General features: G+C 40.8%; 1 protein-coding gene and 1 long non-coding RNA gene across 3 annotated transcripts in view; one reads left to right on the forward strand and one right to left on the reverse strand.

The window, feature by feature from the left end:
* PRKAR1B (protein kinase cAMP-dependent type I regulatory subunit beta) overlaps positions 1-17,655 on the reverse strand; it is an 88,555-nt gene that overhangs the window by 64,579 nt on the left and 6,321 nt on the right. For both annotated transcript variants that reach the window (XM_004945114.5, XM_414754.8), the window contains exons 3-4: positions 13,926-14,096; positions 11,110-11,201 (exon numbers count right to left, since the gene is read on the reverse strand). In XM_004945114.5, coding sequence (XP_004945171.1) covers positions 11,110-11,201; positions 13,926-14,096 — 263 coding nt within the window. The remainder of the gene's footprint in view (positions 1-11,109; positions 11,202-13,925; positions 14,097-17,655) is intronic.
* LOC121106829 lies at positions 12,179-15,812 on the forward strand. Its single transcript, XR_005839935.2, has 3 exons — positions 12,179-12,247; positions 12,738-14,137; positions 14,539-15,812. It is a non-coding gene; the product is annotated as an uncharacterized LOC121106829 (long non-coding RNA).

Genomic DNA, 17,655 nt, shown 5'->3' on the forward strand with positions numbered 1-17,655 from the left:
GAGTTATTATTAGAATGTCAAAAGTCCACGGTCTGTTTCTGGATATTAAAAATAATTCCTATTCAGCTCAACAGATCTTGATGGGCCTCTGTTAGAAAAAGACTTGGACCGAAGTTTATCTAACCACACATGGAACATGGAAAAAGGAGCAAGCTCTTCAAATGTAGCAGCAAACTCTTGCAAATCTCTTAAACAAAAAATTAAACTCAGAGAATATATAAATGTGTTGCTTTGATTCTCCTGCTTCTCCCTGTGGTTTTTATCTTTACACAGCTGACTTTTCATGACAAACAGATCTCACAGAATATCGGTAACTGCAAATATGAAATATGCTGTTATCCAAACAGTGGTGTTTTCCCATTAAGGTGAATTAAAGCTCATGGGTATGCAGCAAATTCTTCTTACCTCAATTGCCCTATCTGGAAAGTCATTCTCTGTATGCCAGCCTTTTTCTAGGATATTCATTCCCATTATCAAAGAACTTTCAATTCCTATGGGATCATGACACAACTCTACTTTTTTTTTTTCACACTGTTGTATCCATAAGAAGAAGAGTGAACTAATCTTGATTCTGCAAACAGTGATGATAATTGCCAATATTTTAGTTAACTGCCAATCTTCTCGCTATTTAGATGGAGTAGAATCAGGACATAGAAGTGCACAGCCCAACAAAGTGGGCTATATGTCATCACAGGAATAATTTTTGTACAACACCATTACTATGCACTTGCTTAGGAGCAAATCACTTGGGAGTAAACTTGAGTGGGAATGGCTCTTTGGGCAAGAAAACAGTGTTCAGCCCCACTGCTGGCTGCTTCACATTCCCCATAAGCAGTGCCATCAGCCACATTGTGCAGCACCAAGAGTCAACCAACTAATACACACTAAGGCAGCCTCAGTTTTCCTGATGCTATCTAACACAGACTACAGAGGCTCTTGAATAATATCCAATCATCTGCAACTGCACTAAAACAATAGCTCAGAAAGACACCCAACATGTGCCTATTTCAGGCATCCAAAAACCAGTCAGGCCCAAGTTACAGCAGCTTGGCTTTCGGGCATACCAAAGTTGTATTTTCAAATGTTTTGTTCGCAAGAGATGAGTGCTGATTCTTTATTAAGTGAAATAAATTTTCATGTCATCACATTCTGCCATCTTTGAAAAAACCCACAATATAATGGAGCACTTCAGAACATTCCTTAAGAACTAGCAGCAGTGAAGAGCCAAGCTTGATCTGAAGACTTCACACAATGGAAAATGTGCCACATGCCAAGCTAGTTTAAATCATGGATCAGTTCCCTGGTTACTCAAAAAAGCAAAAACTAAACTTTTCCAGTCTGAACGTGCCCAGCTTCACCCACCAGCTTTTGGATGTCGCATACCTCTGTCTATTGAAGACACCTTTGCTATCACGCACCTTTCCCTTCCAGACCACGATCAAGTCGCCTTCCATTCTGCTTTGCCAAGCTAAACACACTGCGTTTACAGATCTGCAAAGATGCTCAGTGCCTTAAAATGGTACCTGATGCTGTTTTCTGGATATGCAGATACTACACAAAGGAATGTGCTGTACGCTTCTCATGCAAATTTCATCTGTCAACAAGCTTGTCTTCATACCATTTATAAACTGAATGAACACAAAAAATGAAACCCTTACAAAGCAAGTGCTGGTTTTGTGCTTCCTTTCTTTAATTTCTGAAAGCAAAAGGCATTTGACAACTAAATTTATTTTATGGCATTCTTTTAGAAGAAAAACAGAGAGAAAAGGACTATGATGGTGCCAAAGGGTTAAAGCATTTTGTGTGGGTCAGTCTGAATATCTGAATTTAGCAGCTGACAGTGCATGGTGTGTCAGTCCCTTACAGCTGTTCCAGAGGATTCAAAGACCTTCTTTGTTTCTTGAAATCTTAGCAACTGTTACTTTTTTCCAAAGACAAGACAGACCAGCTGTTACCTCACAAGATGCAATGTACTTCAGGTCAAAATCTTTAGCAAGGAACTTGTAAAGCAAGAACTAAATCATTGTTTGGGTTTGTCAGATTTTTTTTCATTAGAACAGAGTTAGGAGCCTAACAGTCAAATAACTCACACTTGGTGCTTCCATTAAGTGCACTGGAATGACAGAGAAATTTCATCTGGTTGCTAAGATGGATCTTCTATTTCTATAAGAGAAAAAAAGAAAGAAACAAAAAGCCCCAAGCACGAAATCCCTTCGTATAATAGATTATCTTCTGTTGTAAGGTCAGCTCCTTTCTCTCTCCAAACACCGTGCTGCCGAGCAGATGTCATCGTGTAATGGAAAGGCACAGATCGAAACATTCACCATATAAGACAGGGATTTTCAGGAGTACTTCAGGGGAGTTAAATGTTCACTTCCCACTATATATCAATCAATGCAAATATCTAGTTCCTTTCAGCTCTTTGAACATCCTCTTCTAAATGCATAACTAAGCAACTTAATCACGCAGTTGATCCTCCAGTACCGGTACCGGTAATACTCCCACTCGCAGACACGTAGGCTTTCAAAGCCCTGGAAGGTTGCAAAATCTGTCACCTAATGAAGACTTATTGGAGTAAGAGTAACCACTGACAGGTTACCTACAACCCCTCTGGAAAAAAAAAAAAAAAGCAGCATCACTTTAGAGAGCTCTAGCTGAACTAACCCATTGTTCTTCCATGTGCAAAGACAAATTGCTGCTCCCACCCAGCTTCCAGCTGCTCCATGCGAAGGACAAAGACTTGCTGAGAAGAGTGGATGTTCTTTTATTCAACCTTTGTGTTCAATTCTGGAAAGCCTTAGCATTGAGTAACACAAATTCAGAGCCACTGCCAGATAATTGTTGTGCAAAGAAACCCACAAAGGCACAGATGCATACACTGCAGCGGCAGAAAGATTGCAGAAGGCCTGTTAAATTCAGCAGCCTTAATTCTTCTATCTTACATCTACAGAGATAAGTTTAGACTAGATATTTTTTCGTAAGCATGCAGGAGTAGTATTTGTCACAGGTAATTTTTCCTAAGTCTGAAGAGGATTAAGGTAAATTCCTTCTCTGCTTTTAATTTGTTTTTCAGAATTGGTGACATATTGCCCATATGTAAACCACTTCTATGCAGAATTAAAAATAACTGCCATTAGGAACGGCGCCAGTAGTATTTGTGATGAGGAATATAAACTGTGTAACAAAACACTGAGGGTGAATCACAACCTCTAAAAAGCTATGAACTGACAGAATTCGTTTCTAAAGATAAAAATATCCATAAATACTGAATGTGTGTGCTTTTAGTTATGTTTAAGAGAATAACCTATCTGCCAGGCCAAAAAGTGACATCAAGACAAGGATTCTCTAGTACAAAATCTGCATGCTGTCAGGATGCCGGAAAGGGGTTGATAGTAAAGCAGATGCAATCTCCTGATGACTGCTGAGAGCAGAACTTTGCATAACTAATTTAAGGACTGCTGCCTGCAGGCACTACAATGGTAATTAAAGACAATAATTCTTGGGTAAATGAGATGGATGCACTGGAAAATAGAGTCAGTGTTAAATTCACAGCTAATCCTTGAATGGAGAGTTGGATCATTTCTTTTCCAAGCGGCTGGGCAATTCTACCTGGTTTCATTTCCATCACTACTGCCAGACGACCGTTGTCTCCAAAATCCATAACTTCTCCCAGTTTAAGTAGTATTCCTCATTGGCAAGCTCCAATTCAGCAAGACAGAATGTGCTTCAATTTATACACATGAGTAATTCCTTTGACATCCATGGCAAGTCAGTGGAACAACTCGCATAGTTAAACACACTCTTAAAAACCCTGCTCAATCAGGGCTATAAACACGGCACAAAAGGCACAATGAAAAGTTGGGTTGCCAGACTGTTTACCTGCAAAATACTGCAGTGTCACCCAGAGAAGGAAAGCTTTTGTTAAGTATGCTTTTGTTCATTCAAGAGATGAGCTTCCTCTTCTTGACTGCTTACAAAAGACAGGCTAATCTTCTAATATGACCGAGCATCGGGAAAAACATCTCACAGAGAGGTTATGTACCAGTTTCTTCTGTACCATATCTGTTCCATGTACATGTAATTTGTATATACACATGCCCTCTGCCCCCAGATTACTAGTGCCACCTAACCACCCCCAGGAGCTCCATCACAGATGGGACACTCACACCTCTACAAACCTGCACAGGGTGCAGCCCACGCTCCTGTGTACCATGCATAGCAGATTGAGATGATGCTGTGCCTTATGCTCAGCAGTGTCTTTCCACTGCCTCTCTTAGGCAAGCAGAAGCACTTCTGCAGCCAGGTGGTGGGAACTGATCTGACCTGAAAACTGCCCCAACAAGGGGAGGGTGAAGAGATCATTCTCCAGAGCACTGATGTGGCTAGCTGTGGCTACACAAGTGCACGGGAACAGCAACAGCAGCACACAGTCAAGCTCTGGCACTAACTGCATTACTCACTTTGGTAGCAGCTCAGAGCTAGTTTGGGTTAAATTAATTGTGAAACCATACCCTGAGGTTCCTGGTTTAGGTCTATTTGAGCAGCAGCCAACTTAGATGCCAACAACAGGCAGAGAAAATACTCTACCTAAACATCCATGTGGTTTCAGCACAGCGTGGTCTCCTGCAGCTACAAAAATAATAATGCAGCCTGATCAGAAGTTTCTTGCACTGCTGTGCACACTGCAGCACAGGCAGAAGCTAGACTATGTTTGTTTTTTAACAAAAGAGTTAAGTTACAAATGCAAGGAAAATACAGGATGTGTAATGAATATGTCATAGCTGTGGCATCCTGTTTCTGAAATATCTTGCTCCTGAATGGTGCCGTCTTAGGTTTCTTCCACATATATGAGGCTTTCCAGCTGGCCTGCAGCCAGTGCTTTAATAAAACATGGTATTATGCAGAAGTGAATAAAGCTTATAGGAATCATAATGTCCTTGAAATTCACTAATCACCACAGGTTTTAAAAATATTTTAATATGAGATCAACAGGACAGCAACTAAAATTCATCTGTTAGATATGGAAAACCACTTTTCACACATTCAAATTGTGCCTACGCTGAAAAACGTACCCAAGTCATTAATGGCCTGGATGACAGCACACAGAATGCTTTCTGAATCTGAAGACCGTAACTAGCTGTAAAGAAGCTGCAAGCACTTCAGAAAACAAGATAAGGATGTAAAATCATTTCAAACTGAAGAAATGGACTGTGAAAATACAGTCACTTGCAATAAAGATACAACTGCTAAGCATTGTATTGGGGTTAAAATAATCAACAGCACAAACACGTGGTGTATGTTCACTGCCAAAGTAGAAGAAGGTCCGATGATTCTGGTGATCACATGCTAAACAGGAGTCAACAATATGCTGTTGCTGGGAAAAATATAAAGGAACATAAAAGATGTGGACCAGCAGAATAAAGTTGAGGAGAACAACAAAAATGGTCAGTGGTCTGAGTAACCTGGTCTGCAAAGGAAGATGGGCAGAAATAGATTCAATCTGAGAAAAGAGAAGATGTGAGAAGAAATAACAACTCTTCAAATACATGAAAAACAGGAAGAAAAAAAACCCAGAAGATGTAAGCAGGAAAAATACACTACTGTCTTACACTACTGAGGATTCAGGAGTGACAAAAACACAACTGAGGTTCCTCCCATCTACAGAGGACAAAATAGACTTTGTTCAAAGAGATTGCCTAACCTGTCCCAGCAATCATAGACTCCCCGATCTATTTAAGTAACCTCACCACTACAAATTATTACCACATGTCTAGTTTACTTCCATCTTGTACAATTTAAGCCTAATTCTGATGTTTTGTCTTCGGGGTACAGAGACATATGATTACTCATTTCCCCTTTGTGGCAGCCCTTAATACATTTTAAGAACGTTATTGTGTCTCAATGCTGAGGAAATCTTAATTTGGACCCTAATGTCTTTCAAATAGCGTATACTTAAGCCCAGAGCGTCCCTAAAGGAGCCCACTTTGGCACCAATCATGGCTTACAAAACTGCCTCAATTGCAGACCACATCACAGAGCACGGGTTACACAGAACATCTGTAAGAAGGTAGTGGAACACCTTTCTGACATGTTAACAGCAAGGTGATGGCACCTACAACATTGTGTCCAGTTCTATCTGCAGAATCACCGCAGTGCATTTGCAAGGATGGAGAAAACTCCTGGTTGGCTGGCATGCCCAGTACAAGTGCCAAGTTTCATTTGTATGCATCAGCTCTAACAAGCGTAGAAAATAAAAAATGCCCTTTGCTCTGACATCTTTGCCATGCAGGCAACACACAAGAGTAATGTAAAACTACATGCTCCTCCTGCAGTAAACACAGCAGTTTTTCCTCCCATTTAGATCACTTATTGGTTTTTTTTACACTTCCATAAAAACTCAATATTTTAGCAAAAGCATTAAGTAGTCTAACTTTTGTTTCCAAAGCATTTTCACACCAGTTTACAGTTCAAAAAAGCCAATTTATTATTAATCCAAGTAATAAAATACATAAAAATATTCTGAAAGCTGTCACAGGCATCACAGATGTTTGTAGAGCAGCAAAGAAGAGTAGAACATTTGGAAAAATGACTCCATTGGTCTGAAAATTCATGTAGAACAGCAACCTACTCTCTCTACTCCCTCATGAACAAGTTTTACAAAGCTTTTACATATAAATTTTACATACAATTTATGTAAAGATACAGCTGAACATTTTTTCCGTCCACTTCTGAATGTGGTTAGGCGTCCATCAAGCTTCTCAACAGGGATGGAAAGACAGCTCATGATTCACAGCAGAGCAGGCAGGCGCAGGTGACGTCCTGGAACCAAGACTGACATGCCTGCTGATCTCAAACTCACTACTTATGCTGCAGATCCTTCTCCTTCTCCTCCTTGACTACCGTCAGCTGTAGAAACTTCTGTTTCCACAAACAGAAACTTCTGATCCCACTGCAGGTCACATCCAAACCTTCTCACTGTTCCTCTTCAGGTCAGAGTTCTCAGTGGCTGTCCCTGTCCAGTAGAGACTGAACATCCTGTCAATTAAATGATGAGATGAAATCTTTTATTTTTATCCTCAGAGGGAAAATGAACTCTCTCTTCCTTCTTTCTCCTCTCAACTATCCAACACTGTGGCAAAGCCAAGGGCGTGTACTTCTACTCCAACATTACATGCTGAACTAATAAAAATCCTTGCTAGCTGCACTGCTAGGTTAGAGGAGATCAGGACAACCAAACTAGCCCCTTGTCACTAGTTTTGACTTTATACACCATTTCACAACAAGGAAACCTTAGAGGATGTTAATCTACTCGAAACCCAAGAGTGGGAAAGGAAATAAAACGTTGCCAAGTTATGGATGTAATTCTATCTTTGCATAGATAGAAATCATTCATGGCTTGCTGACTGAACAAAACTAAATAAGCCAAGAGGGCATCAATACAATACACCCTGCCTTGCTGATTTGTCCCTGATGCAAAATTCTCAAGTGTCACATACTGAAAGAAAGGGGAAAGTTTTGCAAACTCGAACAGCCTTCAGAATTAGGCCTGCTATAGGAGCACAGATGGACCTGAACCATGAGATCATGTTCAGACTAGGAGCAGTAAGATCAGCAAGGAAATTTTTCAACTTATTCAGCCACTAGAATCAATACTGCAGGCCACATAGGACAACCTTGGCACGTATCAACTTCTCAGCAGCATGCTGGAGATTAGAAAGACAGCAGACGTCTTTCAGAAAGTGCATCTAAATCTGCAATTCAATATTTTCAAAGTCCTTTTATTAAGTACAAATGTCATAATCAAGGACTGGTGTTTTATTTAATAATTTTTACTGGGACTGTCTCAAGGATGCAACAGAGGCACAACAGAAAACACAGAAACAAGATGGCTTCTGCCATCAACTGAAATTGAAGACAAACTGTGGCAACAAGCACCAGCTATGAAAAGTAAACTGGCCAAAAATACCTTACAGTTAGTGTTAGCACAGTACTTTTCCCTAGTAGAATGAAAAGAGAGTGAATGCATCTTACCTGGCTATAGGTCCAAATCCACTGATGTTCCATCTCAAAGCTCTCAAGGCTGCTCACACGTGAACAGGCTGGAGGGCAATTCCTGGTTCTTCCGGGCACACAGCCTGCACAGCGCTGCCTTCTGCATCAGAAGTTGTTCTATGCTGCAAAGAGCTCCCTCCAGAGCCAGGACATAAGAATCTGTTGTGAAGGACTGTGCATACATATGTGAGGCTTCAGTGAGCAACAGCTCAGGACCAGACAGGCACAGAGCTGCTGATCTGGCAGTGATCATACCTAGCAAGTTTTTAGAGTGCTTTCTACCTCGGAAAACTCTTGGTGGCCATCTCCACAGCTTCTCCATGATGTCTGCACAACAGCACAAACTGTGCTTTTACAAAAACTCTTGTTGCCCTTACATCTCACCTTAACCAACACGTTCCACTGTTTGCTACTAAAATTCTCTTTCAAGAGTTTTTGAGCAGTTAAAAAGAAGAAAGGAGGAGAGAGGAGAGTTAGAACACACCACAGTTAAACAGTTGACTAGCACATTGCTTTTCAGAGCTGCACTGTTCTTATACTATCAGCTACTCTTGAAATGTACATTTTGACAGGAGTTGCTGATAAATTAGCTCTGTCACTTTTAGCATTTATGCATTCACAGTTCCTTATTTACTGAACTGATCAGTACAATTTTGCACTGGAGGCTGTGTGTATATATGTGTGCATGTATATGCGATCATCAGACAGATGGCAAGCCTTGTTTCACCATGGCATATAAAAAGATGCTACCTAAAATAAGACCATGAATGCAAACAGAATGTAAACAAAGACTATTTGAACAAAACTATTTGGAACACCAGTGCAAAAAGGTATTTGTTTGCCTTAACTTCTGCAGGACTTCTCATGCAATTCATATGGTATATTTGACACAGGTAACGTTACACTTTGTGCTTATAAATAAGGGCTTATGTCAGACATAAGGATCTTCACAGCTGCAAGGAGCAAGTGGATGGAACACAAATCCCATGGACTACGCAGCCATTGGAAAGATTAACTTATGAATCTTTTCAGAGAGAAAGAAAAAGTGCAAGTTACCCATTGCAAACAAAGATTTTTTTGGCCCTGCTAACTCATCCTACCCCCACCTGAAGACCTCAGAGAATCGTCAACCACAATACTAAATGAAGCAATACCATCTTCAGCGTAGGAACCACTGAAGTACATAAACACAATCACCACTGCAGCACAGAAAATGAAATATTCTTATCTAGTTTTCCACCATTCCAAGAGAGCAGAACCCCAAATGAAGTCATACACCATGTAATTTACTGAACTAGCTGTTTGCATCAACCAGATGCAAACTGCAAGTGAGAGCAATGGTATATTCCAACTTGACGACTTCATACCTGACCAAAAAAAAGAACAAGGGCAATAGCATGATGTCAAGAGGGAGCTCAATAAAATGCAGAGAAGGGTCCATTTATTCATTCGTCACAATCCTGTCTGCAAAAGCAGAATGTATGTGTCCTCCCAGAGTTCCTTCTTCTTCCAACATGAACAATACCTAGTTATGTTTGTCTCGAGACCTGAATGGGGCACTTCAGCAAGGGAGATGATACACAGCTGAATAACCTCTAGTGCAGAATCCAGAAACCAAGAAGCTCCCAAGTTTTTGATGGCAGAGGCAGTACATACCTGGTGAAGCCATAGTACAAGGACTGCAAAAACGCAACACAGTCTCTGACATTTCTGCAGCACACACATTGGAGTCACCCTGTGCACACCTCTTCCCCCCTACCACATACCTGTAATTGGATAATCTGGCTGACAAGTGAATAAATGCTTAGGAGAACATAACCATGATGTGCACTTAACTCAGTGCAGGAAAAAGTGCTTTTCCTCCCCTTTCCCTCTCATCCATACTCAGACAACATATTGCCAAAATGTGCCTTTTCCAATCAGAAAATGTACCCTACCAGTACTAGTCATGTCAGTATGCAGATGGCATAATTAGGATTTTTGGCAGTTCTGTACAAGAATTCTCTGTTGTGGGTAAAAAAGCTAGAAGAAATGTTCAGTTACTCCTCTTCTAATTACACCAGAAATCTGCATGCTAATGCAGTATCATAATAATTAGGATTGCAAAGTAATTAAACCGTGTAAATGGCTTCAAGAGGGAGTGAAATTTGCACACTTGAGAACATGCTTTGATTGAAAGTGTATGAGTACAGTCCCATTGAAGGACCGCATTGCCTGATGTTCTGCTAGTAAAAATAATTCTCAATTCTATCAGTCTGTCTCATCTCCACATCAATTAAAAATCCATCACTGGTACACTACTTCACCATGGAGGTAATTCAAGAGAACAATGAAGAAAATCATGATCAACATGTCTCCCTGCTTTGTTACATCTCTTCATTATAATGCTGGACCACTGATAATTGATATTTAGTACAGCTGTCCGCCCAGTTTTGCATAGACTCTACAGTGGCTTCATTGAAGCCATACTTCTCTAGATTGTTTATGAAACCGTCACACACATTAAACACTAAAGCCATAGTAAAACTCAAGCTGCAATGCCTTCCCTAGCTACAAGACTTGTTCAACAGACGTAGAAGTACATTTTCAAGGTTTTAAAAATCATTCTGGCTGTCACTGATCTCCTTGGTCTCTCTGACATGATTACACATCATTTGTTTCTAACAGTTTTAAATAATTTATCTGTACTTCTTTTTGCTCTTAGAACACATTATATTTTTACTGTCCCACTCTTCAATCACCTGAGCTCTCTGAAGTTACAGTGAATGGATCTGAGATCACTTCAGCTAGGACCTTCCAGGATCCTGGAAGGAAGCCCACCAGGTACAGTTGACTCGCAGTTATTAAATATGTTCACATAAATTCTAATCTCTTGTTTCTTTTTCAGTGCGTCATTTTATCCTTTGCCATAATACCACGTGTGTGGAGGGCTGCCATCTAGTCTAACTTAAAACCAACAGTGAGTAGCTCTGATCTTCAATGACCATTCTAAGATAAAATCTGACACAATCTTCAGGTCAAGTTATGGAATCCATTAAATCATAAAGCACCTCATACCTTCGTTCATTGTCATCGAGATGAGCAAAGAGCACATTCTTGGAGATGGCCTTTGCCAGAGCGGTCATAGTTTTATAGTCCTTCGGAATAACCTATGGGTGAAAAGAAGGAAGAGTAATTACACGTGTAATTCGCACGTACAATCTGGTTGTATTTCCTAATAGATCTTGAGAACTGTAGAAAATTCCATTATTCAAGATAACAGATGCAATTCGATTTCAAACACCAGGACAGATTCAGGCTATAATGTAAAGCCACTAAGAAAGTAATAAATTACAGTTTTGATAACATAAGGATAAGAATTGATGTTCTCAACATGACAACCAAAAAAGAAATGCAAGCTCTGAAATTACTAGGGAGAAAGCCATAAAATACCATAATTAGCAGGTAGTGGCAGCTGTGCAGTATCCTATCAAATCTATTGGACTGAGGAAAACATATTTCTTATTCTTCTCTCTCCACAAAGAGTTTCAGAAGCAACCTACTTTTAAAAATAATAAACGAGTAAATTTTCTCCAAGGAAAAGGAAAAAATGAATTGATTACACAGTGCTTTTCAGTACTGGTTGTGGTATAAGCAACTGAGCTCCTGCAAGGCTCACCTGGGTCAAAACTCAAATTTTGCATCCTGGCAAGAGAGAAGGATTTACGTTGGAGAATAAAGAAGTATTTCATTTGCTAATTGAGGAGAAGGCACGCATTCTCTATTATGTGAAATTGGTAACATAACACTGAACGTTTAAATTCTGCTATGTTAAATAAAATGTATATTTGGCTACCAACTTTTTCTTGTTTTTTCCACTATCAGAGAAACCCTGGACTGACCTGCAGTTCTGCACTTTTGCTCTATGAAAACAACCTAGCTGTTCAGCTTACTACTGAGCCAAGCTGAACAGAGGAGATAATCTGAATCACTGACACTCAGCTCTGGCTGATGATAAAATACTGCTGATCAGCCTCTCTCAGTCTCAGTCTGCAGCAATGAAAGCTACAGGGCAGAGATTTAGGCGGGTCTCATGGACAGGGACTCAGAAAACACAGGAAAGATTCCCTGGGTGTCACAGCAACCAGGCATCAACAAAATGAAAAGTCTAAATGAATCACTTGATCACACCTTATATCACTTTTCTACGTAACCAGTAAGTGTTCTCTTCAAGCAGATGAACTTTTTTACAACAAAATTCCTATTCTGTTAGTTATTCTGTTAGTCGGTAACCACAGGCTATGTCAGATGTGTTGACAAATATTGCCTTCTCTGGTTGCAGGACGAAGCAATGAAACAAGCAGCCGTAGTGATCTCTGTGCCCTTCTAAATGGAACCACCCCAGATGTTTGCTCAAGTCACTGAGTTAAATCTCCTTTCATTTTCTCTCAAGTGACTTAACTCACCACTTTCCCTTTAGCACTACTCATCCTACAGCTCACCCCTTCGGTGAATCCTTTAAACTCCTTATGACCCACATGTGTTTCTATCCAGCACCTGAATTCAAGCCAATGGTTCTTCCTGGCTATTATCTAAAAATCCTTCTCTTTGCAATAGCTTTGTACAACCCTTGCCTTGCTTTTTACACTTCTTCATTTCTTTCGTAATTCATCCTTCCAGCATCTCCCTTTGTTTCTGTATTTCAGAAACCTCTGTCACAAACACACAGCTTCAGGACTCACCACAGGAATCATCTGCTTATGGCAGAAGACAAAGCACAGTAACAAAACATCCTAGAGCTAGTTCTACATTCCTTGCAGTATCTATAGCCTGACAGGAAACCATCCCTAAATCATTTACTATTTAAACTCAGTCAGTTTCTAGGAAATTAAAATTGTAGGAGTCCTTGCCACAGAACACACAGAACGTGATCTGAATTGCTGCTTCCGGCTGTGGACCAATTACTGCCTACTAATCCTGCTGCTGGGAAAAGGAAGAAAAAGTTAACTTCAGGATCCATTCGAAACATGAAACATTACCCAGGGGTGGAGGAGGAACGCTTCCTTTGATTTTCAGAAGAGTCACATGGAGCCCATATAAACACAGACAAACAGGTATTTCACTCATTATTTCTAAGAGGACCTCGTTTTCATGTCAAGAGGTACTGTAAGGGAAAAGCTCTGATACTGTCAGACCCTTGCCTGTGTTATGATATCTATTTTTGCCAATGACATACATAGACAATTCCCAAAGTGAACTACTCCATTAACAATTACAATTTCTAAGCATATTTCTCCTCTTAGCAGTTCCCTCATGTCATTCTTATATTCTAAGATCTTATTTAAGTAACATCACTTTTACTGCAGTATTCTAACTCCTGCTGCACTTATTTAATTTGCAATTGGCATTTCTTCAAAGACAGCCACACAAAATGGCACAAGTACAGTCAAGAGTATCAGCAGGTTAGGCACTACCCAATCAACATGGGAATCATGTGTCTGGAATGACCTGGGGTATAAATGACCTTGATTAGGAGAAAAGCTGAGCTAGATTTGACTTCCTGGGAAAAAGAAGGAAATACAGAAATAAAAAAGGCCGCTTTCCAAAACTCAAGTTCTGCCAAAACTCAGAAAATGGCTGAGAATTACCTACTCCATAACGGGAGGAAACAAATAGCAGCATTCCTCAAAAAAGGAAAAGACACAGAATGCTGAAGCAACCCTGTTTGGGAAAATACTTTATCCAAGAGGCAGCAAATGTACTTGAGAAGATGGTCAAGGCATGGCTTTGCTGACATGAGGACAACACTCTACATGCTGACCCGTGCTTCCAAGCACTATAAGTAAGCAACATGAGTCACTTGATTGCCCTGCAGAGACATGACAATGCATTACCTTTCTAACATAAGAAACAGCATCTTCTTCTGTGTACACCTCTGCACTGACCCCTCCTCTCCTGCGTCGGGCTTTTACTACTGGGTTGGGAGGAGGAGGAGAAATCTCATCGTCATGGGAATCAGACTGGGAACTGGACTTCTGCCGAGCCAGTATCTGTTTGCATTCTTCCTGCAAGGCAAAAAGAGACAAATGAAACATCTCTTACGCAGGTAAGACTCAATATGCTTACTCTATGACTCTCAGCAACTACTTCATTTCTACATTTGGATGTTTGAAGTTGCACACATGTACTGGTCAAAGAAAATTACAAATGTGCAGCTTGAAAGACTGACACTAACTACAGTGTGTATACAGGTACCGTCACTCCAGTACTTGACCTGTCCAATACTTTTACTCATAGAGGAAACCAATGTATTATAAACCACAGACATTTCATTGCAGCTACTTCTGGCTAAGAAAGACAAATAAGCTTGTTTTGCTAACTCTCCAACACCACAGCTGTTATTTTCTCAGTTGGCTTGTACATATCTTTGTCTCTTGCACAGAGAACATCCCAGAAGTCACACGTCAACATATTAGATAAGTTTCTTCATCTTGTTCTACTTTACAGGCTCACTATTGCAAGAAAGAGCAAAGATGTTCCCTATTCCAGAATTTATGTCACGTAACAGACTTACAACCAATGGGACTACTTCCAAGCAAGCAAGATCCAAAGTAGGCTCCAGAGGACTACAAAAACGAGGGCTGGCTTAGCACCAGCTGGCCAATAGGGAGGTTATTCTCCAAATATCACATCCATGGAGGACAGAGTGAAGTACAAAGGGGAATCCCTGAAAATATGGTAACAAGAGCAGAAAAAATCTTCAAGGAAGGATGTGAGAGTTACGAGATGCTGTCCATTCATACACTGAATTATCTGATTTCTGAAGAACTCATACAAACATGATTACCCATAGCGATAGTGTTTTCAGGTATAAGATGTGAAAGTTCAATGTAAAAAACCAAAAACCTACACCTGAGCAGTACTCGTTGTTCTACTGCCTCCCCAGTGCCTTGGCTTACTCCTTCCAGCCTCTGACACTACACAAGGTGAGGGGGAAGGGCCATGGGATGGATCTTGCATCCAGGCCTCAGCTTGTCCCATAAAGAAAACTGTGGGGGATATGAACATTGTGAGCAGGCATCCTGCTTGGGCAGCAGCAGTCCAATGATTTATTTGCTGTCACCTACTCCCTTGCCATACACATTAGATGCACCCTGATAGTCTCAGAGCTGTGTTGATCGATGAACACACAGACAGCACTCATCAGGCTGCCAGCTGAACAACTCCATTATTTCTTAGAGAACTCATACTGGTGGAGTTGCAGGCTATGTGAAAGAAAAAAGAAAATGCAGCAATGCAAAGGCCCCTGCACAGCCAACACAGCCAATTTCCCTTTGACAGTGATACCAGAACCTGGACTCTGTCTTACACAACTAATTTCTGACGAGACTGAGCAATTTGAGCTAGTAAATGGAGTGAGTGGAGGAGGAAGGATCTCAGAGCATCAGCACCAGACATGTGGCAAATCACCAGCACTGCCAGTTGGTCTTATTGTCACAGGAAATGAGTTACAGCTAACTCATCAGGTATCACACCAGAAAAGAGTGGTACAGAAAACTGGCGTAAGTTCACAATTCTTAAGCTTGCAAGAAAAACAAATGATGAATATATGTTTTGCCACCGATGTTTACAAATGTCTGACAAATCCAGTCATGCCACTTGTCTTTTCTGGTCTCATTCCAGTTTCTTCTGCACCACCACTAACGCTGCCCTGTTATTAACTTCAGGAGCCTTCATGCCAACCTTCAACGTGTTATGCCAGTTGAAATAAACAGCAAAATAGTATTTCCCATGCTGCATAATTCAATGTAACGCGTCCCACATTATCATTCTGATTAGGAGACTACTAAAATGTTTGAGAAGCAGGCACTGAGATAACATTTAGAGGGCTGGCTGGGGAGGCGAGGTCCTGACCTGCCTCAGAAAGAGTTCTTTCTGGTATCAGTTTTTGTTTGTTTTTAATAGGGATTGCTAAACTACAACTCCTGGACTGTAGCACAGTTGATTTAGATGACGTACACAAACAAAACCAACAAACAAACAAGCTGACTTCAGATGTATTAAATCTTTACTGGAACTTTTCCATTTCCAATCCAAATCTCAGATAATAGCACAGAATATGTAAAAAATGACTCAGAAAGCCCTGTTTAAGCATTCTCATCAACTTCTTCCCCACGCACAACTCCTCTCTGACTACCCGTAGCTTCCCCTAGTACTGCTATGCATTTGCAGAAATACAAACATTACAGATAAACATAAGCGTACTATTTTCATTGTATTTCAAACCCACCCATCAAAAACAAACCTAGGATTGAAGATTTTGAAATACTCTTACTGGTATTTCAGCTTCTGTATCTCTTTACAGCTAACATTGTGTTTTTATAACACATGAACAAAACCAAGCGCGTCTTTTTCATAAGCTTAACTGAAAGCTGAAGACTTTTCAGAGCAGAAAGCAGTTGTAGGTGCACTAGGAGGTAACTGCAACAAGGCAGCAGTCAGGTCACTAGTTAGAGGAATGCAGCACTTACACAGCTCTTTTAACATGCGCTCAGAGTGCAAAGCAAGAGTTTGAATTTGACTATCAAACATTTGAATATCAAACAGACACTTCAGCACATACTGCATGAAGGCACTGCCAAGGCATTAGTAAATATCTCCTCTGCCCCAGCACGGATTTATACAAGCAAGCAAGCTCGATGAGATAAAAATTAATATCACAAAGCATGCTCTGAAACCCACATATCTTCTAAAGTAAAAAAAAGATATTAAAGGATTATAAAAGTGAGTTACCATATGATTCATTTTAAAAGGAAGGCTCTTCGCTACAAACTCCTTTTATATAAACAGCAGATAGTTGACTGGCCGCCTTTTCCATATGCCGCTATCTGTAGTCTAGGTAAGATTTCCATTACTGAGCTAAAGAGTGCCTTTTGGAAATAAAAGCACACACTGTATCCCAGGTTAAGCTTTCACAAAGCCGTCTTCCATATATCCTGGGGTGGAACTGCACAAATACAGCAAATACGTTAAAGGAGGATCGGACTCTGAAGAACAGTTCTTCAAACAGCCATCAGGCACAGCTTGGTGTGGATGCCTGTGCAGACCTCACTCTCAAGTAAACACCTCACCATCTTTTGTTGTCATGACAACAAGCCATCTCACTCGATTCGAATCACACAGATAATTCATGATGGCAGAGAAATCCTATTTCCCAATTATGTCCACCTTAAAATGAGGGACTCCAAAAAACACATGGAAGACAACAGCAAATGCAGCGTGAGGACCTTTAAGCAAGCTGCACTGAGCGCCTCGCTCTTCCCTTCACCTGCTGCACTGCTGCCGGCAGAGTTGCTCCTGACTTGTGCAGCAGGACAGGATGCGGGTCTCCAAAACACAGGGGCTGATGCAGATATCCATATACACAGCCCATGCCATTTTGGGCAAGCATTGCCTGGTTTTCAGCTGCTGGTTCAGCAGTGCGAGCCCTGTGCCATCCCCACCAGCCCAAGGCAGTGCCTGTGCCATCTGAGGACCTGACATAGCGGCGCGGGGCTATGTGTGCACAGCTGACCAATGCCTGCAGTCACTGCTGTGGTGCAGTACAGTGACAATCACACCCCA

Source organism: Gallus gallus, chromosome 14 (assembly GCF_016699485.2).
Source record: "Gallus gallus isolate bGalGal1 chromosome 14, bGalGal1.mat.broiler.GRCg7b, whole genome shotgun sequence".
Lineage (NCBI taxonomy): Eukaryota > Metazoa > Chordata > Aves > Galliformes > Phasianidae > Gallus > Gallus gallus.